A 25,368-nucleotide genomic window follows, 5' to 3' on the forward strand; every position below is an offset into this window, starting at 1 on the left:
AATCCCACAGGAGCCCGCGAGGACTCGTCGGCTTCCTTAGCAACGCGGTATAGCAACCGAGAGGCGCCTTCGAAGTCTGGTTGGGATGAGATTGTGGAGCAAACATTTGATAATTTAGTTAAAAATATATTCGTAAAGACAGATTATAATGGGTCGAGACTATTATGCCGTTTTGGAAATTTCACGAAATGCAACCGACGCTGACATTAAAAAAGCGTAAGTAGCAGAAAGCATACAACTCTGAATTGTAGTTTTTTTAAAGCTGTAGGAAAACGTTTTAATAGATAATGACATCTTAACACATTTGTTTTTTTTTTAGGTATCGCAGACTTTCCTTGAAGTTCCATCCACAGAAAAACCAGGAACCGGGTGCTTTGGAACGATTTAATCTACTAGCTGAAGCGTATGAGATACTGAGCGACCGTGAGTACCTACACATTTTGTGCAATCTTTGTGGCCATGTACTACTGTTAAGCTATTTAGAAGTAACCTGAAATATTGGGTTCAATGTTATGTTATCTTCCGTTTTTATTATGTATGTTTTTGTAATCTTTTTTTAATTGCAGATTAAAACAGAAAAAAAAAATAACCAGGACCGAAAAGATATATAATAAAAAAAAAATACAGAAAAAGCATAAAAAATACAAATGTCAAGATATAATAAGAACCAGCATCCATACCCTTGTGTAATTTGTCTCAATCGGTAGCAAATCAAAACTTTAATTCAGAACAGGCAAATAATTTATCAATTTTTTTGTAAAAGTCATTTTTATTTATATACAGTTTTATAGTTACACATACTGTGCATATGTACAAATTTTGTATCTCACTCTTTAAGAGAATCTCCAAGTTTTTCAGTCTCAGTTTCAGTGTGCCATTGTGCAGAACCATTAAGGTGGGTGCAGATCATAAGGGGGGGAAACCCAACTGCATGGGCTTGCCACTGAACAGTTGGCTGGCATAGTAATAATAATAAGTTTGTCCTAGGGTGCAAAATAACATAGCACCGCACTGGCACTGTGGTTAGGTCTTTGGACTTCAAAACTCTGAGGTTGAGGGCTCAAATCCTGCTACTGATACTGTGAAACCATGAGCAAGTCACTTCACCCACCTGTGTTCCAATTGGGAAAAGAAAAGAAATGTAAACCAGTTGTATCTCAAGTGTAGGTCACCTTGGATAAATGTGTCCGCCAAATAAGTAAATAATCATCATCCCGTGAAAACACATACTGTAGCTTTTTATGGTGCTAAACTAAAAAGTTTTGTCTTGCGTGTGCAAACGCTCTTTTGTTGCTGGTCTGACATGGTTATCTTTGAACTCTTCAGTGTGGAAAAGAGGTGGTAGGCATAGGAAACCAGGACTACAAAGTGTGGGTATAACATCTCTTTAAATCCACAGAGCAGCCTTTGAATCCTGTGCATGGTGTGCGGGAGCATTGATTGCTGTAAAGTAAAATGAGGATTGTCAGCAAATTTTTTCCCTTCTTTTTCATAAATGACTGCTGCAAACACCTAAGCCAATCAGTGTAATATTTACCAGTTATGTGGGCCTTTTGTGGCACTCCCAACATAATAAAAAATTGTGCAAATGGCACCAACCAACACCTTGAATGGTTTCGGTGTTGGGGAATCACCATAATTCTATTGTCTCTATTGCTGTCTGGATTGCATCTTTAGATTTCTCTCAGTTCAAATTCGTTAGCCCAAAATTCTTTTTGGAAAGCTGGATGCAGTGATGCTTCATTTCAACAAGCAGGTGATGTCATTTTTGCTTAGTTGTGAGAAATTTTAGTTGTAATATAGGGCATTTCATTATTATCAGGTTCTCCTTATTCATGTAATATAACCCTCATAAAGTGATTGTCCTTATATTTATAAAGATGTTACCACACATTTAGGCCTTCCCTAGAGATTGTTTTTGTTTATAAAACTGAATTGTTTTAAATTTTAAGTTACTAGAAAGGTTCATTAAACATAATTTCTTTTTTTACATAATATATTTGTATGTTACACAATTGTAAATGTGTAAGTTTGAAAAATAGTTTATCAGATGTTATTGATTCTAATAATACAACACATACTCTGACGATCTAATTGCAAAATATTCAAAAATAATTGTAGTCTGTTGATTTTCAGCAAAAAAAAAGGCAACATATGACAAGTTTGGAGAAGAAGGCCTCAAAGGGGGCATCCCACCCGAGTATGGAGGCAGTGGTGCATGGACAAGTGGTTATGTCTACCATGGCAATGCTGAGAAAGTATTCTGCGATTTCTTTGGAGGAGACAACCCATTTGCAGGTGAGCAGAAATCCCAGGCGTTAAAAAACACAGTTTTATTTGAGAACTGGAGATATAGAGAGAGGAGCCAAGAATGTCATTAATGAGCATGGAGGCCTACATGTTTAATGTTCTTTTCGTAAGGTCTTAGTACAACTAAGCAGCAAACGAGCTCTCGCTGCCTCATGAGGTGATAAAACTGCTTACTTTGAAGAGAAGGGCATTGGTTTTTATTTTTCAATAAATTCTTTGAAGTCATGTGTTTACAAATATAGCCATATTTAAGACAGGGCAAGTTTCTCACTGTTTATTTTTAAGAAGAAAAAAGCAGCAGCTGATTTCCTTCTTTCATAATGGACTGTCATCCTGATCAAGCAGTGGAGGATTTTATGAATGATTTTGTTTAGATGTGCTTTTTTTATTTATCCTGAAGCATTTTTGCTTCTTTTTAGTCATATCTCTTACTGCAGTCTGAAAGGCACTATACATAATGAGGACTGACTGAACTTAACACATTTCCAGGATAGCTTAACATTTCTAAAATATTGTCTGCATAGATTTCTACACGGTGGAGGGTGAAGAGGTCAATGCAAGTTTTGGTGGACTGAGAGGTCGAGGGATGAAAAAAACTGATCCTGCAATCGAGAGAGACCTGTTTCTTTCCTTAGAAGACTTGTTTTATGGGTGCACAAAAAAGATAAAAATATCTCGAAGGGTAAGCCTATGATGAACAACACATACACCTCTCTGATTTTGTTTTTTCCTACATAAAAAACAGATTCCTTTGTAAGTTTGAAACATTTAATATTGATTCTCTAAACCAAATATCCTTTCTATCCATCAATCTATCCAATTTGCTTTCTGAGGATGATGTCTCCATTCCAATATTGCATAAAGCAGAAGCATATTAGGTGGAAGAAAAGAGCAAACTAACCCTGGGTGGAATGCCAGTCCATCACACGGCACACTCGGTTCACTCTTACTAAAGTAATTTAGAGTCATTAATTAGCAAAACATGCACAGTTTAAGATCTGAGAGGTAAGTGGAGTACCTAGAGAAATCTAGAAGGCAATGTGCATACTGACTTTTGGTGTTCTTGATCCATTGAGATGTTTGATATCCTTGTCATTTTACTCAAGCATATTTTAATTTGCTGCCTTGTAGTTGGTAATGAGCTACTTCTATAACAAAAGTCACTACTTATTCAGTCAGTCAGTCACATTACCCAAGTTCACTGATTTCTTCACAAAGATATCTGGGCTGGAATATCAGTATTGGGTGAAAAAGCACAAACTAGCCCTAAGTGGGGCACTAGTCAAAAGACCCTCTGAACAAAGGCCCACCCTTGTACATTGGAAGGCTGTTGTGGCTTAGTGATAGACTGTAAACCTCTGGACTGCTAGCTCAATCCTTTAACTACTCAGTTAAATTTAAGCAGATAGATTGATTAATTGAGTGCTTACCACATTTTTAGACTGAATAAGTAGAGGTAGAAAGGTATAAAGAAAATTGTAGCACCTTTTAGCTTAGCGTGGGTAAATGGTAAGGATCTCTGATTGATACATAACAATTAAAATAATACGGTACTATTTAAAGTCCCCAGTCAATCTATTCTAATGTTGGATAGTGGATGGGTGGGGATCTTATCCCAGAATACCTTTTGGGATGTGACAGGATATCAGAGTCCATCCATCCATCCTCTTCCGCTTATCCGAGGTCGGGTCGCGGGGGTAGCAGCTTAAGCAGAGAGGCCCAGACTTCCCTCTCCCGGCCACTTCTTCCAGCTCTCCCGGGAGAACCCCAAAGGCGTTCCCAGGCCAGCCGGGAGACATAGTCCCTCCAGCGTGTCCTGGGTCTTCCCCGGGGCCTCCTCCCGGTTGGACGTGCCCGGAACACCTCACCAGGGAGGCGTCCAGGAGGCATCCTGATCAGATGCCCGAGCCACCTCATCTGACTCCTCTCGATGCGGAGGAGCAGCGGCTCTACTCTGAGCCCCTCCCGGATGACTGAGCTTCTCACCCTATCTTTAAGGGAAAGCCCAGACACCCTGCGGAGGAAACTCATTTCAGCCGCTTGTATTCGCGATCTCGTTCTTTCGGTCACTACCCATAGCTCATGACCATAGGTGAGGGTAGGAGCATAGATCGACTGGTAAATTGAGAGCTTTGCCTTACGGCTCAGCTCCTTTTTCACCACGACAGACCGATGCAGAGCCCGCATCACTGTGGATGCCGCACCGATCCGCCTGTCGATCTCACGCTCCATTCTTCCCTCACTCGTGAACAAGACCCCGAGATACTTGAACTCCTCCACTTGGGGCAGGATCTCTCCTTCAACCCTGAGAGGGCACTCCACCCTTTTCCGGCTGAGGACCATGCTCTTGGATTTGGAGGTGCTGATTCTCATCCCAGCCGCTTCACACTCAGCTGCGAACCGATCCAGAGAGCTGAAGATCACGGCCTGATGAAGCAAACAGGACAACATCATCTGCAAAAGCAGTGACCCAATCCTGAGTCCACCAAACCGGACCCCTTCAACACCCTGGCTGCGCCTAGAAATTCTGTCCATAAAAGTTATGAACAGAATCGGTGACAAAGGGCAGCCCTGGCGGAGTCCAACTCTCACTGGAAGCGGGCTCGACTTACTGCGGCAATGCGGACCAAGCTCTGACACGGTTGTACAGAGACCGAACAGCTCTTATCAGGGGTCCGGTACCCCATACTCCCGAGCACCCCCACAGGATTCCCGAGGGACACGGTCGAATGCCTTTTCCAAGTCCACAAAACACATGTAGACCGGTCGGGCAAACTCCCATGCACCCTCCAGGACTCTGCTAAGGGTGAAGAGCTGGTCCACTGTTCGCGACCAGGACGAAAACCACACTGTTCCTCCTGAATCCGAGGTTCACTATCCGACGGACCCTCCTCTCCAGAACCCCGAATAGACTTTTCCAGGGAGGCTGAGGAGTGTGATCCCTCTATAGTTGGAACACACCCTCCGGTCCCCTTTTAAAGAGGGGACCACCACCCCGGTCTGCCAATCCAGAGGCACTGTCCCGATGTCCATGCGATGTTGCAGAGGCGTGTCAACCAAGACAGTCCTACAACATCCAGAGCCTTAAGGAACTCGGCGATCTCATCCACCCCGGGGCCCTGCCACCAAGGAGTTTTTGACCACCTCGGTGACTTCAGTCCCAGAGATGGGAGAGCCCACCTCAGAGTCCCCAGGCTCTGCTTCCTCATTGGAAGGCATGTTAGTGGGATTGAGGAGGTCTTGAAGTACTCCTCCCACCCCCCACGCCCGAAGTGAGGTCAGCAGCGCACCATCCCCACCATATACGGTGTTGACACTGCACTGCTTCCCTCCTGAGACGCGGACGGTGGACCAGAATCTCCTCGAAGCCGTCCAAAGTCGCTCTCCATGGCCTCCAAACTCCTCCCATGCCCGAAGTTTTGCCTCAGCAACAACGAAGCCGCGTTCGCTTGGCCTGCCGGTACCTATCAGCTGCCTCCAGAGACCCACAGGACAAAAAGTCCTATAGGACTCCTTCTTCAGCTTGACGGCATCCCTCACCGCGGTGTCCACCAACGGGTTCGGGATTGCCGCCACGACAGGCACCGACCACCTTGCGGCCACAGCTCCGTCAGCCGCCTCAACAATAGAGGCACGGAACATGGCCCATTCGACTCAATGTCCCCACCTCCCTCGGGGCGTGGTTGAAGTTCTGCGGAGGTGGGAGTTGAAGCTACTTCTGACAGGGGACTCTGCCAGCCGCTCCCAGCAGACCCTCACAACACGCTTGGGCCTACCAGGTCTGACCGCATCTTCCCCACCATCGAAGCCAACTCACCACCAGGTGGTGATCAGTTGACAGCTCCGCCCCTCTCTTCACCCGAGTGTCCAAGACATATGGCGCAAGTCCACGACACGACCACAAAGTCGATCATCGACCTGAGGCCTAGGGTGTCCTGGTGCCAAGTGCACATATGAACACCCTTATGCTTGAACATGGTGTTGTTATGGACAATCCATGACGAGCACAGAAGTCCAATAACAAAACACCGCCGGGTTCAGATCGGGGGGGCCATTCCTCCCAATCACGCCCTTCCAGGTCTCACTGTCATTGCCCACGTGAGCATTGAAGTCTCCCAGCAAAACGAGGGAATCCCAGAAGGTATGCCCTCTAGCAACCCTCCAGAGACTCCAAAAGGGTGGATACTCCAAACTGCTGTTGGCATACGCACAAACAACAGTCAGGACCCTTCCCCACCCGGCGGAGGGAGGCCACCCTCTCGCCCACGGGGTAAACCCCAATGCACAGGCTCCAGTCGGGGCAATAAGTATGCCCACACCTGCTCGGCCTCTCACCGGGGCAACTCCAGAGTGGTAGAGAGTCCAGCCCCTCTCAAGGAGATTGGTTCCAGAGTCCAAGCTGTGCGCCGAGGTGAGTCCGACTATATCTAGCCGGAACCTCTCGACCTCGCGCACTAGCTCAGGCTCCTTCCCCTTCAGAGAGGTGACATTCCACGTCCCAAGAGCCAGTTTCTGTAGCCGAGGATCAGACCGCCAAGGTCCCCGCTTCGGCCACCACCCAACTCACACTGCACCCAACCTCCTTGGCCCCTCCCATAGGTGGTGAGCCCATGGGGAGGAGGACCCACGTTACCTCTTCGGGCTGTACCCGGCCGAGCCCCATGGGTGCAGGCCCGCCACCAGGCGCCGCCATCGAGCCCCACCTCCAGGCCTGGCTCCAGAGGGGGCCCCGTGACCAGCGTCCGGCAAGGGAAAACGTCGTCCAAAGTTTGCTCATCATTGGAGGTTTGTTGAACCGCTCTTTGTCTCATCCCTCACCTAGGACCAGTTTGCCTTGGGTGGCCCTACCAGGGGCATAAAGCCCCGGACAACATAGCTCCTAGGATCATTGGGACACGCAAACCCCTCCACCACGATAAGGTGACAGTTCAAGGAGGAGGGATATCAGAGTACCGTAAAAAAAATCCACAGATAAACAGTTCCTGTCCACGACATTGCCCTCTTTTTAATGCTATCAGTAGATGAACGTGACAATATATCAGGTAAATTGTAACTTATGTTAATCTTCACAAGAAAAACCAACGGAAGTGAAATTCATTGGAAAGGCAGCAATAAGTGCACACCTTGTTTAAATACTGTAACACATGACTCTGTGCCATGTCTGAGATGTGCAAGGAGTTTCTTGCATCTAGAGCCCACAACCCAAAACTCCTCCACAATATCTCAAAAAACTTTTGATCTGAACTTTGATTCGGCCACTCCAAAGATTTCCACTTCTTAATTTTGAGGATTTCCTTAAACATTTTGTCACATTTGTCAGCTTTGATCTTTAGTTAATATTTTTCTATATTTTTATATTTTCTGCATGTGAAAACAAGTCGCCTATGTTCTGAAAAGGCAAAGCAGCCACAAATCGTAATGCTTTACAGTTGGCTTAAAGTTATTCTGTTCATTCGCTGCTTTTGGTTTGTGACATCTGAGCAGAATACCTTCAAATTACATTTTGTAGCACATTGTCCAACAATTCTCTGATTCTCTGGTTCATTTACATTATTCCATCCTATTAGAATTATTTGTACATTATTATTTCTTTCTGGCAGTAGACTTTGCTATTCTTTGCAGAGATAGAGAGCAAGTTGACTGTGAGTGGATTTTTAGAGAAGTCTTTGATGGGGTGATTATAGTGAGATGTGCTGATCTCAGGAGATCAGCAATAGAATGATTAGGTTTAAATTCCTTTAACTGCTTTTTTAAAGGTTCCCTGACGTTTCTGTATTAACAAATGTTTCATTGCAATGCTTGCTGAGATATTTTCAATCTTGGTATGGTGTATTAACTAGTCACCTTATAGTTATGACTAAATATTGCCCATATTTCTCATCTTTATATAATGCTGGGCACTTAAAGACAATGTGAACCTTTCCTATACATGAATATACACTCATGTTTGCTCTTCCCCTTTATATAATTAATTTGGTTATTTAGCAAATTATATTATTTGTCCTTGTTTAAATGTGTTTTTTTTTTTTATAAACTTATCGAGCAGGTGATGAATGAAGATGGCCATACATCCAGCATCAAGGACAAAATTTTAACAATTGATGTAAAGCCTGGCTGGAAAAAAGGAACAAAGATCACATTTCCCAAGGAAGGCGATCAGGTATCTTAACTATCCCAACTGTTATTTAATTTTTTTTCCATCCATCCATCCAATAGAGTCTTGATTTGCTAGTCCTTGTCGTTGTTAGGATGAGCTGCAGCAGAATAAGACAGCAGCAGTAACAACATAGGATCTCATAGCTGTACCCCAATGCTCCATGTTCTAAAGTAGTGTCTCCCAAACTCGGTCCTGGGGACCCCCTGTGGCTGCAGGTTTTTGTTCCAACCAGATTCCTAATCAGTGACACCTGATAACACTGAGCTCATTTAATTAGCTGTGATTTTTCTTTTATCTTTTATTCCACATTCAGAAAAGTACAACAGCATGATGTTTACATTTATAAGACATTTATAAATATTTCTCCTTTTGCTATAGATTTAAACGCTTAACTCTCTTTTGTTGATTTCATTATATTTTGCCCTTTCTCTGTGCAGTTTTCCACCTTCGTTGTATCTTATTAATGACAATTTAAAACGAGCAGATCAGACACCCAGGCAAACAATACAGAATAATCAAAGGCTGCAACTACTTTAGAGTCAGATCCACTAATTAGTAAATAATGGATTAATTAAACAATTAGAACACCTTGAAAAGTAGGATGAAAATTAAGCTTAAAATACTGTTAAAAAGAAAAAAATACATTATTTCTATATAACTGCTTAGTACATTTTAATATATATATTTTATAGCAAACTCAGTTTTTTAATTTTTATATTGTTCCCTAAACACAGAACTTGGGAAATATCAGCTCACTTAATTAGCCCAGGAGTTCAATTAAAAACAGTAGCTGGTTTGAACAAAAACCTGCAGCCACAGGGGGTCCCCATTGGGAAACACTGTTATAAAGGGTACTCATTAAGGAGGTGTGTCCATGTTGTCATGACACATCCACTGCAGCCCAAAAGCAGCTAATGAACCAACATGGCCCGCTTAGCTTTATATATTTCTCTTTGAGGCCTCCATTGGCTCTGATCTTCCCTGAACTGGTTTATGTCAGCACTTTCCTGGTGTTTTAATTTATGACCTTTGAAACAAAAGTAAAACAAATGTGGGCTTCTAAAATTACTGAAAAATCATGACCAGCAAACCGTTTTGGACACAGTATATTACCACTAGAGTCGATGTATCATGACTGTGAGATGTGTATTTATTATGTAGCTCACTTAGTGAGCATGATGTCAGTTTTGTCAAGCAGGGAGCATTGCAATTTAGAAAGGGCATTACACTTAATGTGATACCTCAAAGCCACCACAGTGACAAAAGTTCCATACCAACAACACAAATTAAGCACAACACAAATAATAACTTTATACTTAAATTATGTTAAAAAAGTCTTTCACAAACAGGCTCTGTTGGGAGACTCATTATAAAAGGTGACAGAAATTAATGTAGGAGTCAGCCAAGGTGCTTGTAGTGCTCTGACTGTTATCCTCTTCAGGTGATAGAGGAGTGTGCAGAAGGAGGCCGATATTTGAAAGTCCCAGGGTTTAGCACATCAGCAGCTGTAGTCCTCCAGCATACCCAGGGTCCAGTGGCTGTGGGGATGCAACCTGCCAGTGCGTGGATTATTCTTTTTGTAACTTTAGGATAATATTGTTTTGTAACAATAAACCAAACTGGTTCATGCTGGACACACTTAACTCTTTTCAAGACAATTTAGAATAAAAACTTCATGTTAAATTTTTGTCTTCAGCCAACTGAAATACCAGAAAGGAGAAAATGTGTAAATCACATACAGACAACGAGTGGGCTAAGATTTGAACCCAGGAGTCTGGAGGTCTTAGTACTGTACCATTAGCGATAAATATTTAACAGTTACAAATCACCTTTTGTGTTTTGTCATTGTTATAGTTTTAATACTTTTTCATTGTTATTTGTAAAAATGCTTATAATAAAAGTTCATATTTAACATTGCAGTTTGTGTTCAGGTAGTCCTCACTATTTTTTACTGGAATGGTTAGTTGCTGCCTCATGGATCCTGTGTAATGGATCTGAATTGCATGCGTGGTCACTTTCTTTGTAGACTCTGGATGTTTTCTCCATGTTTCCCTTGGTTTTCTTCTCAAAATTCCAAAGATGTACTGTATGTGTTAAGTTAGTTGGGGATACTAAATTAGCCATATAAGAGGAGGATGGCTTCTCCCCAGGCTTTAGTCCATCACAATCGTAAACTGGATTAAGTGGCTTAGAGAATGTTCTGTAATGTTAATGACTACAGCTACTGCCCAGCCACCTGTAATCTGTTGAATTGTCATTTTTTTGTGATGGTTCATGAAAGAAGACTGACTTGGCATGGTGAAATGTTCAGAGGTGTTTGTAAACTTTTTTGGCTGGTTTGGAAGTGGGATCATTTTTAAATCGTGTAGTAATTTCATCGAGGAGTATACCTTTAGCCATTGTAGCATAAAGTGTCTTCAAGGCATCTTTTATACATTTCTGCAAAAGTGGTTTCAATTGTTCATTTTTACACCATGTGACTTACCCTCTTCGATTTCAAGGAGCAGGAGCATGAGGTTTGTGCAAGATGGTGTTTAGGCACAGAGAAGAGTACAGGATGGGGGCAGAGGCAGAAGCCAGGCTGTTAGTATATAATGAGACCTACCGGTGCATTTTGGTACAGTAAGGGATGGGACTTACTGTGTCTTGTATGGTGAGGAATAAACAGTAACATTATTACTGTATTGAAATAATACATTATATCATTATAAGCGAATTAAATAAATAAATACACATTGAATTTTCCTTATATGATAATACCTGATCAGCTGACCCCTCACCATCTTGTGTCCTGCAGCGAGGTATACTTGCTTCAGCATATACAGTGGTGTGAAAAACTATTTGCCCCCTTCCTGATTTCTTATTCTTTTGCATGTTTGTCACACAAAATGTTTCTGATCATCAAACACATTTAACCATTAGTCAAATACAACACAAGTAAACACAAAATGCAGTTTTTAAATGATGGTTTTTATTATTTAGGGAGAAAAAAAATCCAAACCTACATGGCCCTGTGTGAAAAAGTAATTGCCCCCTGAACCTACCCTTAGCAGCAATAACTGCAATCAAGCGTTTGCGATAATTTGCAATGAGTCTTTTACAGCGCTCTGGAGGAATTTTGGCCCACTCATCTTTGCAGAATTGTTGTAATTCAGCTTCATTTGAGGGTTTTCTAGCATGAACCGCCTTTTTAAGGTCATGCCATAGCATCTCAATTGGATTCAGATCAGGACTTTGACTAGGCCACTCCAAAGTCTTCATTTTGTTTTTCTTCAGCCATTCAGAGGTGGATTTGCTGGTGTGTTTTGGGTCATTGTCCTGTTGCAGCACCCAAGATCGCTTCAGCTTGAGTTGACGAACAGATGGCGGACATTCTCCTTCAGGATTTTTTGGTAGACAGTAGAATTCATGGTTCCATCTATCACAGCAAGCCTTCCAGGTCCTGAAGCAGCAAAACAACCCCAGACCATCACACTACCACCACCATATTTTACTGTTGGTATGATGTTCTTTTTCTGAAATGCTGTGTTCCTTTTACGCCAGATGTAACGGGACATTTGCCTTCCAAAAAGTTCAACTTTTGTCTCATCAGTCCACAAGGTATTTTCCCAAAAGTCTTGGCAATCATTGAGATGTTTCTTAGCATACTTGAGACAAGCCCTAATGTTCTTTTTGCTTAACAGTGGTTTGCGTCTTGGAAATCTGCCATGCAGGCCGTTTTTGCCCAGTCTCTTTCTTATGGTGGAGTCGTGAACACTGACCTTAATTGAGGCAAGTGAGGCCTGCAGTTCTTTAGACGTTGTCCTGGGGTCTTTTGTGACCTCTTGGATGAGTCGTCTCTGTGTTCTTGGGGTAATTTTGGTCGGCCGGCCACTCCTGGGAAGGTTCACCACTGTTCCATGTTTTTGCCATTTGTGGATAATGGCTCTCACTGTGGTTTGCTGGAGTCGCAAAGCTTTAGAAATGGCTTTATAACCTTTACCAGACTGATAGATCTCAATTACTTCTGTTCTCATTTGTTCCTGAATTTCTTTGGATCTTGGCATGATGTCTAGCTTTTGAGGTGCTTTTGGTCTACTTCTCTGTGTCAGGCAGCTCCTATTTAAGTGATTTCTTGATTGAAACAGGTGTGGCAGTAATCAGGCCTGGGGGTGGCTACGGAAATTGAACTCAGGTGTGATACACCACAGTTAGGTTATTTTTTTTAACAAGGGGGCAATTACTTTTTCACTCAGGGCCATGTAGGTTTGGATTTTTTCTCCTAAATAATAAAACCATCATTTAAAAACTGCATTTTGTGTTTACTTGTGTTATATTTGACTAATGGTTCAATGTGTTTGATGATCAGAAACATTTTGTGTGACAAACATGCAAAAAAATAAGAAATCAGGAAGGGGGCAAATAGTTTTTCACACCACGGTACAACTGCAGGTGCTTTACTGTTCTGCCATTAGAAGTGGCTGCTAAATGAACAGAAGAAAAAAAAATATATCCAACCTGAAGTAACCAGTCTCGAGGGAAAATAGAAACTCTAAACTAATTTAGTAGTTGAAGTTACACGGAAGGTTTCTGATTTAAAATCAATGAGTGTGCAAATTTAACAATGCTTTAATGGACATTTTTGATATTTTGAAAAAGTTTGTACAGGGTGCTGTATGCAATATAAACAAATGTTTATCTGTCCTGACAAATTTCCTTGTAGAATAAGTTAGCAAAATAAAAAAAATCAGTCCAGTGGGAGCCGAGTTGTTCCATGTGGACAGACACAGGCATGACTATTGCAGTACATGCTTTTCGCATTATATGTGAACACACCTCTACTCCTGTAAGAATTAAAGTTTCCCTTCCTTGTATAAATGAAATGAATGAAGTAAATTTGTTTGAAACTATAAAAATGTGATTCTCACTTGAAAGCATTTTGCTACATTTGAACCTGCTGTGTCTGTCACAACACTTCCCTGCCGAGTCAATAGCGACATCATTTATGCAGACAGTGCTGCTAATCATTGGTCAGCAAATGCCAACAACCTGCATGCAATCCAGAGGGAAAAATGCAACTTAATTCTCTGGAAAAGAATCGTTGACCCCCTACCAGTACTTCTGCACCTCATTCTTAAAGAGAGAAAAAAAGGTCCTGGGAAGGAACAATGTTCTACCACCTATTTCTGTGGAACCTTTGTGGTCTTTTGATATTAGTCAGCCAAGCTACATTTGTGCGAGCAGAACTAATTGCCCTTTGACACCCTGCTGGAAACGTGCAAGCTTCCCCACAGGGCACCATACCTTATCAGTCAAGAGTGCCTTCCTGTGGAAGTCTCTTCAGGGACATGACCCGGGGCCAAGTAGGCTTTCCCCCAGCATTCCCAGTCCTATCACACGGGTGTGCACAAGTGCTATCTAATATCCAGCATGGAGCTTTCCACTATTCCCAATTTAGAGGCAACTTTTTTTTTCTACTATATATTGCATGTTCTCCCCGTGTCTTTGTGGTTTTCCTCCGGGCACTCCGGATTCCTCCCACAGTCCAAAGACATGCAGGTTAGGTGCATTGGTAATTCTAAATTGTCTCTAGTATGTGCTTGGTGTGTGCACACACCCTATGGTGGGCTGGCGCCCTGCCCAGGGTTTGTTTCCTTGCACCGTGTTGGCTGGGATTGGCTCCAGCAAATCCCCGTGACCTTGTAGTTAGGATATAGCAGATTGGATAATGGATGGATGGCTAACGAGTTAGTTAAGATAAATGGGTATCGTTGGTAAGAATCCTTGTGTGCAGGATGGCAGAGTTGTGGTTTTACTTTCATTAATGTTATTAACATAAATGCAGCCTTTGTGGTGAAACATTTTAAAAAAATCTTTTCCAGGGCCCAAACAATATTCCAGCTGACATTATATTCATTGTAAAAGAAAAGCATCATGCTCGCTTCAGAAGAGAACAGAATAATCTAGTGTACATATGCCACATTGATCTTGTAAAGGTAAGAATACAATTGGTGTACTTCAGCTGAATAAGCAACGCAATACGTTTAATTTGTTGGCTTCACCAGTCTTCTTACTCTTTGATTTAACAGGCATTAACTGGACTTGCTGTGGCAATCGAGACCCTAGATGGCAGGCTTCTCAACATCCCTATCAATGACATTGTCCAGTGAGTACAGAAGTGTGTATGTCTGTATAGTGTGCATGTCTTCAACAAAAGGTTCAGTCCTTCATGATCAAGTTTGGTAACACAAGGTGATGTTTTGTTTTTACAATTAAACTAGATGTTACAGTAAATATTAAGTGTAGTATCCACCACATATTAAAATGTACAGAGCTGTTACTTTTAACTGTCATATGGACTTATTCCTACAATGTTTTTAAAGGAATACTCCACACAAAAAGTTTTTAATATGCTACTTACCCCATGCAGTATGAAGTGTTTGTTAGTCAAGAAAAATGTTTAACCTCGTATATTCTTGGAGAAATTACATATTGAAGATTCATCCTCAACAGAACCCTGCAATGACCAATTCTAAACAGAAAGAAAATATCAAAAACATCAGTGGAAAAAATAAAATCAAATCACCTTGTAACTTGTGTTGCATAATCCACATCAGTTACTCATAAAATCTCAGCATGTTGGAATTTACAGTATATTATGAGATAACCCCTGCCATTTTTGCCCTGTTTGTTTAGTTGTTCAGAACTGGTCACTTGGTCATCACAGGGTCCCATCGTGTTTGAATCTTCATATATGTAATATCTCCACAAAAAAGTGTTTCTGGGCCACCACAACAAACTGCATGGAGTAAATAACAGTACAAAAATCATTTTGGTGAGGAGTATTCTTTTATGTGTGATTGGTTAACAGTGAAGTGCTCCCCCCCCCCAATGACCAGACTAACTAGATCAAATGTTTTACCCATTACTTAATGCAACTTTGTGACTTTTAAACAAATTTAGTCTGAACAGCAGGGCATTCAGTTTAATCAGATGTAAAGTGCTTAGAAGAGAAAACTGTTCAGTTTAATCAGATGTAAAGTGCTTAGAAGAGAAAACTGTACAGTGTAAAATACAAAATTTGTCAATAAGCTAAACAGAAAAACTGCCAAAACTAAACCCTCTAGTCTGGCAGATTTGTGAAAAGAACCAAAGTACTAGTTACTGTCAAACCTTAAAAATGTGTATAAAAGGATAGGGTTACAAGCATACAAAGTATCCACACTTCGCAAGTATTCATCATCCCCTTGGAAGTTTTTTAATGCTAAAGTGAAAACAGACACCTGCAAATAAAACAAAATAATTGGATTGCTCAAGTATTCACCAAGGACACCTTTGCACGAGGTTTTCACTTTGTAATTAAGAGTGTTAGTCCATGTCAAAAAGCCAAATTAAATCCACAGCGATTTAATGTTGTATATGTATTCTTTTAAGGGGTGCTTTACAGGCACACTGAATAAAGTCTGAAAAGCAGGTATTAAGGGATATTCACCTGTATAAATTAAATATTTCCTTTTATTTTTCAGTCCAAAATATACCAAAGTTGTTCCTGGTGAAGGAATGCCAATCTCCAGTAATTCAGAAGAAAAAGGAAATCTAATTATTCAGTTTGATATTCGCTTTCCACAGAAGTTAAATGCAGAAAGAAAACGTATAATAAAGCAAGCACTCTCCTAGTTATTTCATATGTAAAGGAAAAAGGTTGACCCACTAACATGGGTTAACATGTTTTTTTATTAAATAAAACAGCCAGTAACAAAGCAGTGTCTCCAATGTGAAATGTCTTGGAAGATAACACATCAATTATCCTTAATCTGAAATGCCTGGGACCAGAAACATTTTGGAAATTAGATTATGCAATAGTTGTATACCATGCAACTTTGATTTCCACCATCTGTGAATGCAGGATAGGCTTAAAACAATGTGGAGGCCTAGGCTACAAGTCCCCCTTGTTGTTCAGAGCACACTCCCTTAAATTTACATGGAGTCCCCAGCCAGAACCACGTAAGAGTATGATGAAGAGAACAGTCTTTACTTGTCCTAAATGCACACATCTTGTGGGTTGACTGGCTCTGCCCACATCACAGCACTTCAGTGATGTTGTGTATCACATTCCCAAACCCTTTCCCATTGTGTGATGTCCCATGCTGCTCGGAACGCCTGCTCAAAATTAGTAGTTTGGAATCTGCACAAAATGCTAAGGGAACAGAGGTGGATTCACAAATGCACTAAATGTTTCAGGTTTGAGAATTGCAGATTAGGGCTTAAAAATGACAATACAGGTAGAGTATAAGGCAGCACTGTGGGGGCTCACCCATCTCCCACCACAAGCCCAAAAGGTGTGACAAGAGACTAAATTGGACCAGGAGGACATGGCTCCCAATGGATTACCAAGTACCTCATCTTGTACCCCCAAATGCTGCCAGTATACAGACCACCCACACATCCTGTGATCTATTAAATCATAAGGATCACGCTATCCTTAAAACCAAGAAATTTACCAGGGTTATTGCTGCAAGTAGAATTTTTGCATATTTACTTTGGCACATACATACAAAAAAAAAAAACCACCACAAATGGAAGCCAACATTGGATTTACTAAGACTTTATTACCATTAGCAGGAATGGATGCATTTAAGAATAACTTGACACAAAGCAAGAATAACCAAGCGGAAATCTAAAAGACTAAAATTTCATTTTCATGCAAAATAAAAGTCCAGCTTTTAAGTCTGCTACAGTAAACAAAAGAGGTAAGAGGTAGATAAAGCAGAACAAAAAGGACAAAGACAGTGCACTACAACATTCACAAAGGAGACTCCCAGCTGCATCTAGCCATCATTAGGGCACGTTTCAGCTGCTCATAGGTAACAAACATCACAACATTCCAGGAACCCAGACGGAGAAAAGAAGGCATGAACCTGTAAAATGAAAACAGAATGGGAATAAATTTCACTTCTAGATATTTGTAAACTGTGTTCAAGACAGAACTTTCTGGTACAAAAAAAAAACACCTTGGTACCTCTACAGCTACAAATAAATTCACAATTCCATGTAGTCTTGCTTTACAAATGGAATCCAAAAAAGTGGAACAAGTGAACCAAAATAGACAAAAACGTACCCTTTATAGAAAGCAGTGGGTCCCTCCTTTGTCAACATGGTAAGTGCACAGTTCAAGGCACTACTATACTGGCCATGGGCAGAGTTCATGTATCTTGTTTTCACTACATCCACAGGGGAAGCTATCACAGTAGTGCAGAAGCCAGCACCAAAAGCAGATGTAAAATGGCATGGTAGGTTGTCTAGAAATATGTTTAAACAAAGTTAGAATAAAGACCGGCAGTTTTGTTCCTAAACCAAGAAAAAAAAAAAAAAAACCACCAAATACATACCAGTCATAAGGTTAGACCGGAGAATTGCATCTTTAATCAAATCATAGGTTACCAGTTCAGTGCAGTTGACAATGGCATTACGGGTAATATTTGGTGTAGTTCCTGCAAGATACAAGTTTTATATTTGTGCCATTGAAAAATTAGGCATGTAGTTTTCTGGAGGATTTTGACCAGATACTCCTGTTGCTGGTTTAAATCATACCTCGCCATAAACCCCGTACACCTTCCTCCTTGGCAATAGTCTTATAGGCATGCACTGTTCCTTGGTACCTTCGGTTTCCACCGTTTATGTTGGCCTGAGCCTGAAATCTGACCTTAACCACATCTGTAGGTTGAGCAAAAGCCACAGCCATAGCCCCAGTGGTACAACCTGCAAGTAAGCGACTTCCAATTCCTGCATCTGTAAATTAAAAAAAAAAAAAAATTTGAAAACATACAAAAAAAAACAAACTACCGATTAACCAATGCCTAAAAAGATGATTTTATCTGACATATGCAAGACAAAATGACCACTGTTGCAAGACTTGAACAATTTGAAGTCACAAGTTTAGACTATCACTGGTTTCTGAACCAAATATTGTGGAGTAAAGCATCATTGTGGTAGTTTGAATTTATGACCAAAATAAAAGACTATCACCCCTGGTAATTTTGAAAAGCTTAGCATTTTTTTTTTTTTTTTAACTCTATAATGAAATCCTCTATTTCCCCAGTGGATTCTAAAATTGTTAATGGCTAAAACACCACATGTATACAATTGTATAGTAGATAATTACACATGCTAATGCAGTAAAGAAGATTTCTCCCTGGGCCTTTTCCACACTGCATATAGTTTACAGATATCTGCATTAAGGATGACAAAACCAACACCAACTGCTAGATTCCATCCCATTTGTGAATAGCACGCTTTAGCACAGGACAATTTTCATGTTTTGTTAGTCCAAATATCAAATATTAGTATGAGTTTACTTACGTTCAGCTCCTTTTGTATAGAACTGCTTGACTGAGTCATATAGCCCAATGCGCACAGAAGCAAAACTCATTTGCCGCTGCAGACCAGCCACCAACCCATTGTATAGACTCCTTGGTCCTTCAGTCTTCACCATTGTGGTGATCGTGCCAAACACACCATTGTATTTGACAGATTTCATATTTGAAGTCAAAGACTGGTTTTCTCCTTGAATCTGTGCAGGAGAAAAGGGGGGATTGAAGAGGCTTTACAGTGACTGGGGATGGCGGGAGGGACTCCCAGATCACTAAACCTAGTGAAAGACTGCTCCATCTCAAGATCCATGGCTCCATACTCCTAGGGATAACCACCATCAGGATATCTATACTATCAGCAAGAATTTAAAAAAGAGATATACAGAGAACTTATGAGAAATTGTTCTTAAAGCCGGACAAGACGCATAATCCATCCAACAAACTGAAAAGGACAATAAAGACCAGATAGATAAAGTTGGCTATTGCAATTTAGCTACTGGAATACACATTTTCACTTCAATTTAAAAACTAGACTAACTCCATACACCAACATCCAAGTGGAGGTCACAAGTCAGTTTAATATTTTCTATGGTAGGCCTTCAATAGGTTTTCAAAATGCAACAACTAGTTAAACAAGCTGCACAGATAATGGAAACCACAAAATACAAGATCCACGGAAAATAGACCCAGACTTATTCACCAAGGTCTGGTGTGATTGCAAGATACCAAGCATTCAAGAGTACTGTGCACCTCTTCTGAAGGGACATTATATGAGCAAACTCACCTGGAGTCTAACTTTAGCAGTATCCAGGGGGAATGTAACAAGATCCGCAATGCAGGCTGCAGTACCAGCACCAATGAATTTAACTGCAGCAGTTGGGGGCACATCAACAGGTTTGAATCCAACCATTTTCAGCAAAAAAAGTATAAACGATGAAGAGGATGAAGTGAAAATAAGACTCAACTCTGCCCAAGCCTGCAAGTAAAAAACATTGGTAAGTGCATATTAAGACTGGCAGTGTACCAAATGTAAAGCTTGTCTGACAATTAAGACTTGAAAAATAAGCTGAAACAAAAGCAGCTTAAAAAGATCCATGTAGCCAAAGATTTCATAGGCAGAGTTGAATGTGGGTGGTTGGTTGTTAAACTGCCCCAACATTACAAAGCACATCTGTACACTTATGTGAACTGGCACAATAAACTACATACCCCTCATTTTAGACACGACTGAAGTCCATCTAATTGCATTATAATATAAAAAATTATAAAGTCAGCTCATGTAATACTGTTTAAGTAACAAAATGGAATTTAAATTGACGTACAGTACAACTACTCTATCTGGAGTGTTCTTAGGCTAGGATACGGACTCATGGCAAGTGTATGGCAATGGCAGTACCATGCTGCAGTCATACTGCCTCCGCAAAAGGTCCTGGAAGGCTTGAAGGTGGTGGAGGAAAATTACAAGTAACAAAACCCGAAGAAAACCGGATGCAGGCTACAAGAAACCTGTGACTTGGGAGAAAATTTGTTTGCTATGGTTGTTTTAAAAGCCTTCAAGCTTAATTTAAACGCCGCGACTTTAGATTGTCACTATAAAATTGTTGTTTGTCAAACAATGACAAACTACAAGCATTAGTTTCGTCAATACCGGCATTTTTTTTTCCTTCCAAAGCCACCAATCCGGACACTAAAAATTGATTTATACACAAGTGGAGAAGCGATTTATTAAAATGCACTTGTAAACAGGATTCTGAAGCATCAAGTGCCGCCCTACTACAGAGATGGGCAAAGACGTTGTTGCATGTTAGCCAGGCAACGCTTACAGATTAAGAGTACTTAAAGAATTGGGGGCTTTGCTTCTGGTTTACCGTTACCAGTCTACTGTATAAGAAAAATGCTTACAAAAGACCCCTTCCCAACGTCGTTTGGGTTAAGGCGGACTCTTCTAGAGACGAAATTAAACCGCAGGTTCAGGGTGCCTAGCAGAAGGCCGATCTTAAACTTACGTAAAATACGTACCTAAACTTGTCAGTACAAACAGAATCGGTATCATGCAACATTTCAAGCGCACATGCGATTCACCGCTGGTAAAGAGAACTCTGTAAAACAACAGTACACGGAAGAGCCAACTACTTAATACCACCTCATATTTACAGTAATAGTATTGGAGGGGGCACTGTGAAAAACTGGGTAACAAAATGGCAAAGTTCAATTTACTGCTACTGTGTTTAACTGCAATCACTCCCGTTCTATTAGGAAGCCGTCATACCGGGGAGGGGGTGGTCTGGGGAAGTTCTCAGAAACACGATGATCGATTTCCTGTCGGGAAACTTACACGCGGGGATGGGGGCTGATCGGACAAAGAAAAAATATAAAATAAGGAACAATCAACAGACAGTCCAACTGTAACAAAAGGCGACTTACAAATTAGTCAAGTCACTCAGGGTGAAGCAACGAGGGTTGATCAGGATTCTCTAAAGGTATCCCTTTCGTTGAAATTACTTTCAACTAAAATCAGTTTCTCTTCGTATTCCATAGAAAACCTTTCCAAAGCGAAACTCTTCAAACGCATAATATAAATTCTGAAAGAAAAAAAAATACACATTTACGAACACAAACAAAAAACAGCATATAGTATATTAAGCTCTGAATATTTTTGACGGCCGCTGTTTATTTTCAATTTGTTCTTCCGCATTACAATATTATAAAAGTTACATGAAACGGTTTACACAGCTTCCTAACAAGCTTGCTATATAAATACACACTAATCTACAGACTAACGAGAAGATACGAGAAAATTACCTTGAAAGTTAATTAAGTAAATATAAAAGAAAAATTAAAATAACAGTCGAAGCAGCTCTCTTTAGAAACAATAGCGTCAAAACAGCTTCCACCCAGCAACCGCTTTTTTTTCCGCCCGAGATCATAAAAGCCCCGTTTTCCACGTTGCTTGTTTTTATACTGACAAAAAACACTTCTCGACAGCCCATTGGTAGAAACAGCAGTGCGGAGGCGGGCCAGTACTGGTGCCTCTCGCGTCACTTTAATGTTTTTTAGCCGCTGACCCCACCTCCTTGCGCTTCCTCCTAGAGACAAGAAAGGATGAGGAACATCCTGTTCTTGTTTGAAGACACTAACCTTTTACCCAGTTTTTGTTTTGGAAAAGTCCGGGGGTGAAAACTTTGCGCCACAAAGACCCTTTCACGTTACAGCCACCATTTTCTTCATTACTAACGTCTTGACCCTGACGGGGGTAAATGAAGTTCTTTGTCGGTATTAACAGAACACACGCAGTTAATCACCTGTTAGAGACAATTAGTAGTTGTGTACTGATTTGTTTTTAAAAGGCCATGCGGATGGTTTGAGCTGCTATAAACTCTGATTAATTTTAAATATAATTACAGGTTAATAATGCATTACACTGGTTTTGAAAAAGTAGGGTGTGATATTTCTTACGACCTTTAGGTTGGTTTTCTGGAGTGTTCAACTGCCCACTCTACGGTGTGTGTTTAAGTAAAGTTAATACAATTAACGAATTAAACTTTTTAAAGAGTCGCAGCCCGATTGTCTTTGATAACTTAGCGTGGCTTCCGCTAGAGTGGACAGACAAGCTCAATGGACAGACTGACAGCTGTTTATTTCGCTACATCGAAAGCTCGAACCCAGAGACCACGTAAAGGACGGCAGAGGAGCACCATCCTATACAAACATAAATTGTCTATTACTCCGTATTTCTTGCTGTAAAGTAAGTTTAAATTATGCCATAAAAGTATTTGCATGTCTATCCATGTTCTGGACGCGCTTTTAAATTACAGGCTTCAGTTAGCTATATAGACGCAGCCCCACTAATTATATGTTAACAGGACGAAAGCATGTTCTTAAAGGTACAGATTGATTTATGTCTTTAACATTCATCAATAATTTGTTAAACATATCTTACATATTTTATTACATGTTCATTTTTCCAGGCACAGTACAGATACGTTACTGAAATTCAATTTCAAAGTTAACCAATCTAATCTACCAATATACCTGCGTTGGGCCAGAAAAAAAATCAACTGCAATTTAACAAAGGAACCTGTCTTAAAGTGGCCGACACGACCGGACTAATTTCAGTGCCCACTAAGTACCATAGTTAGTCTTGTACTGTAGATAAGGTGTCATGTGTAGCATTTCATTTGACTAATGTACCCATTTTGTGCCAGGCAGGTTTCCACTGTAATGCAACAAGGGCATTTGCCTCATAAAATGATAATGACGTCTCAATACAAAGTCATACATGCAAATTACAAAAAAATGTTCAATGGAGCCCAACGTAGTCCAAAATTAATCAAAACATCCCATCCTTCAGAAGCAGGCACTGTAAAAGAAAAAAGTGAACTGGGCTTCTCCCGTTTGTGCAAGAATTTCCATGGCATACACACATGTTCACACTGAACCAATTTAAAATTTACAGTTATAACAAGCTGGTTTTTGGAGTGTTGAAGAAAACATACACAAACTTGGGGAAACTCGCATGGAGATTGACAAACCAGGAATTTGAACCCAGACTTCTTTAGACTGTGAAGCATCCATGATAATTATGCCATTATGTCCCAGATTCACAATACGGTCAGTATCTAATATGAGTCCTTAATCTCTATATTAAAACAAAGTGGGATTTAGTAATGTTACAACTCAAAAATGTACATTTATGAAAAAAAAAGTACTAAACTACTGGTGTTAGGCCTACAACTCTCAAGCATTGCTTTCCCCATCACCATCGGTACCATTAATGTGTTGTTTCATGGGATAAATCATATTTCAGGAAAAAATGTATCACATTTAAAATTAAATGGAAGAATAGTTAATGCAGCATATAAAATTAAATACTGCTATGGCAACATAACTAGATTATATCAGAAAGGAAATATAATAGTAAGGATATCATGGAGCTGGTCTTTAGTGAATGGTTCAGCTTATTTTTAAAAGTAATAGATTTTTTCATCAGTGTTGATGTCAGTGTTTCCTACAACAGAAGGAGAATGTTCTGTAAAATTAGCAAATAAAGGTAAATGGTTTGTGGCTAAGAGTAATGCAATCATTGGAATGGTTTCTGTGGACCTGGTATGTTGTAAAGATTCAACCTGATACATATACTGTGTATGTATGTATGTGTGTATATATATATATATATATATATATTGTGAACGCCACCCGGGCACAGACAGGCGGACATCTTGTTTAAAACAAACCACCACACGTTTATTTACAGTATTTTACAAACTATGGTCACAAAGACCCCCAAATAATGGTCACAAAGACCCAGTTCAGTGCACAAAACAAACCCCAAACAGTCCTGGCCACAATGCCTTGTCTTCGGGCCGCCTCCACTCTCCTCCTGAGCTTCGTCCTGCTTCCACCCGACTCCAGCCTCGAATGAAGGGAGACGGCCCTTTTATAGAGGACCCGGATGAGCCCCAGGTGTTCCCGGCAATCCTCTTCTGGCCACGCCCAAGTGTGGCGGAAGTGCCGGCTGTCCTCCCGGCTGCTCTCCGGGCGCCGTCATAAATCTTCCCCCCAGCACTTCCTGGTGTGGCAGGAGTGCTGGGGAAACAAGTCCCCAAGGCATTGGGGCGCCTCCTGGCGGTGACCACGGGCCCCTACAGGGAAGGGCTTCCATGCCCTTGACCCGTGGCCCCCAAAGCAACCCGAAGGCGAACCCCGTGATCCAGGCAGGGCTCTGACCCTTTTCCGGTCCCTCCTGGCGTCCCGGCGGGTCATGGCCCCTGGCATCCCTGACAGTGCCCCACAGCCAGCGAAGACCTCTCGTGGGTAAGAGCGACCCGTCCCGCGAGGGCAGCAGAGCCCCGAAACGGGTCCCACTCGAGGATAGCGGGTCCGGCCCGCACTCCTAGCAGGGACAGGGCGGAGACACAATCTGAGCACCAACCCATGGTGCATCCCTGTGCCTCGCACAGGTTGTGCTCCCCCCTTTTACCGGCACCCCGGGGCCTCCTCGATCGGCACCCCCTCCGAGACCTCCACGCCCCTTTGTTCCGAGCCACTCGTTCCCCCGTAGGCTCCTCCAGCTGTGAGCGCACCTGCGCACCAGCAGAGAGATCATTCCGCAGACGGCCCGACATCAGAGGGCTGTTCCACCGAAGAGGTTCCTTCAGCTCGCCCGGGTCCGTCCCTACAAAGAGAATACAGGGCAGAACGCTGCCAAAGCACCCAGCTCGTGCCATGCACGGGCAGCGTTCCCCCCTCCAAACACCCCGGCACTTGCCTGATCGGCATCCTCTCCGCGGCCTCCATGTCCTCTCGATGATGGAGCCGCCGGCACCGCCTGCGCTCTCTCCGCCGGCCTCAGGGATTCCCTCTGCCGCTCCAGAGGGTGGCCAGCCGTACGCGTGCACCCAGCAACGCGTCTCACCGTGTTGGAGGAGGCGGCACCCAGCCGCTTAATCCTCCCTTCACTCTTGGACGCCTTGACGGTGTGCGACTCCGTATTAACCAACGCGAGCCCCTGTCCCGTCTGCGTCCCCTTCATATCGGAGGAATCGGCACCCA

General features: G+C 41.7%; 2 protein-coding genes across 2 annotated transcripts; one reads left to right on the forward strand and one right to left on the reverse strand.

The window, feature by feature from the left end:
* Nucleotides 1-57: 57 nt before the first annotated feature.
* On the forward strand, nt 58-16,123 carry dnajb13 (DnaJ heat shock protein family (Hsp40) member B13). Its single transcript, XM_039744274.1, has 8 exons — nt 58-216; nt 320-423; nt 2,137-2,298; nt 2,835-2,992; nt 8,357-8,470; nt 14,329-14,442; nt 14,536-14,612; nt 15,973-16,123. The coding sequence occupies exons 1-8, from the start codon at nt 149-151 to the stop codon at nt 16,121-16,123; spliced, it is 948 nt and encodes a 315-aa protein (XP_039600208.1). The 5' UTR covers nt 58-148.
* Nucleotides 16,124-17,035: 912 nt separating this feature from the next.
* Nucleotides 17,036-21,750, reverse strand: ucp2 (uncoupling protein 2). Its single transcript, XM_039744275.1, has 8 exons — nt 21,619-21,750; nt 21,241-21,398; nt 19,601-19,792; nt 18,806-19,016; nt 18,038-18,235; nt 17,836-17,937; nt 17,565-17,745; nt 17,036-17,364 (listed from the first exon to the last, which is right to left on the reverse strand). The coding sequence occupies exons 3-8, from the start codon at nt 19,724-19,726 to the stop codon at nt 17,250-17,252; spliced, it is 933 nt and encodes a 310-aa protein (XP_039600209.1). The 5' UTR covers nt 19,727-19,792; nt 21,241-21,398; nt 21,619-21,750; the 3' UTR covers nt 17,036-17,249.
* Nucleotides 21,751-25,368: the final 3,618 nt, after the last annotated feature.

Source organism: Polypterus senegalus, chromosome 2 (assembly GCF_016835505.1).
Source record: "Polypterus senegalus isolate Bchr_013 chromosome 2, ASM1683550v1, whole genome shotgun sequence".
NCBI lineage: Eukaryota > Metazoa > Chordata > Cladistia > Polypteriformes > Polypteridae > Polypterus > Polypterus senegalus.

Excerpts from the sequence above, each read along its gene's own strand:
- dnajb13 (XM_039744274.1), top strand. The coding sequence starts at position 149 with ATGGGTCGAGACTATTATGCCGTTTTGGAAATTTCACGAAATGCAACC. Across the intron at positions 217-319 it reads GACGCTGACATTAAAAAAGC|GTATCGCAGACTTTCCTTGA; the intron begins GTAAGTAGCAGA and ends TTTTTTTTTTAG. Across the intron at positions 14,443-14,535 it reads GCCACATTGATCTTGTAAAG|GCATTAACTGGACTTGCTGT; the intron begins GTAAGAATACAA and ends TTGATTTAACAG.
- ucp2 (XM_039744275.1), bottom strand. The coding sequence starts at position 19,726 with ATGGTTGGATTCAAACCTGTTGATGTGCCCCCAACTGCTGCAGTTAAA. Across the intron at positions 19,017-19,600 it reads CTGCTAAAGTTAGACTCCAG|ATTCAAGGAGAAAACCAGTC; the intron begins GTGAGTTTGCTC and ends TCTCCTGCACAG. Across the intron at positions 17,746-17,835 it reads CCGGTCTAACCTTATGACTG|ACAACCTACCATGCCATTTT; the intron begins GTATGTATTTGG and ends ACATATTTCTAG.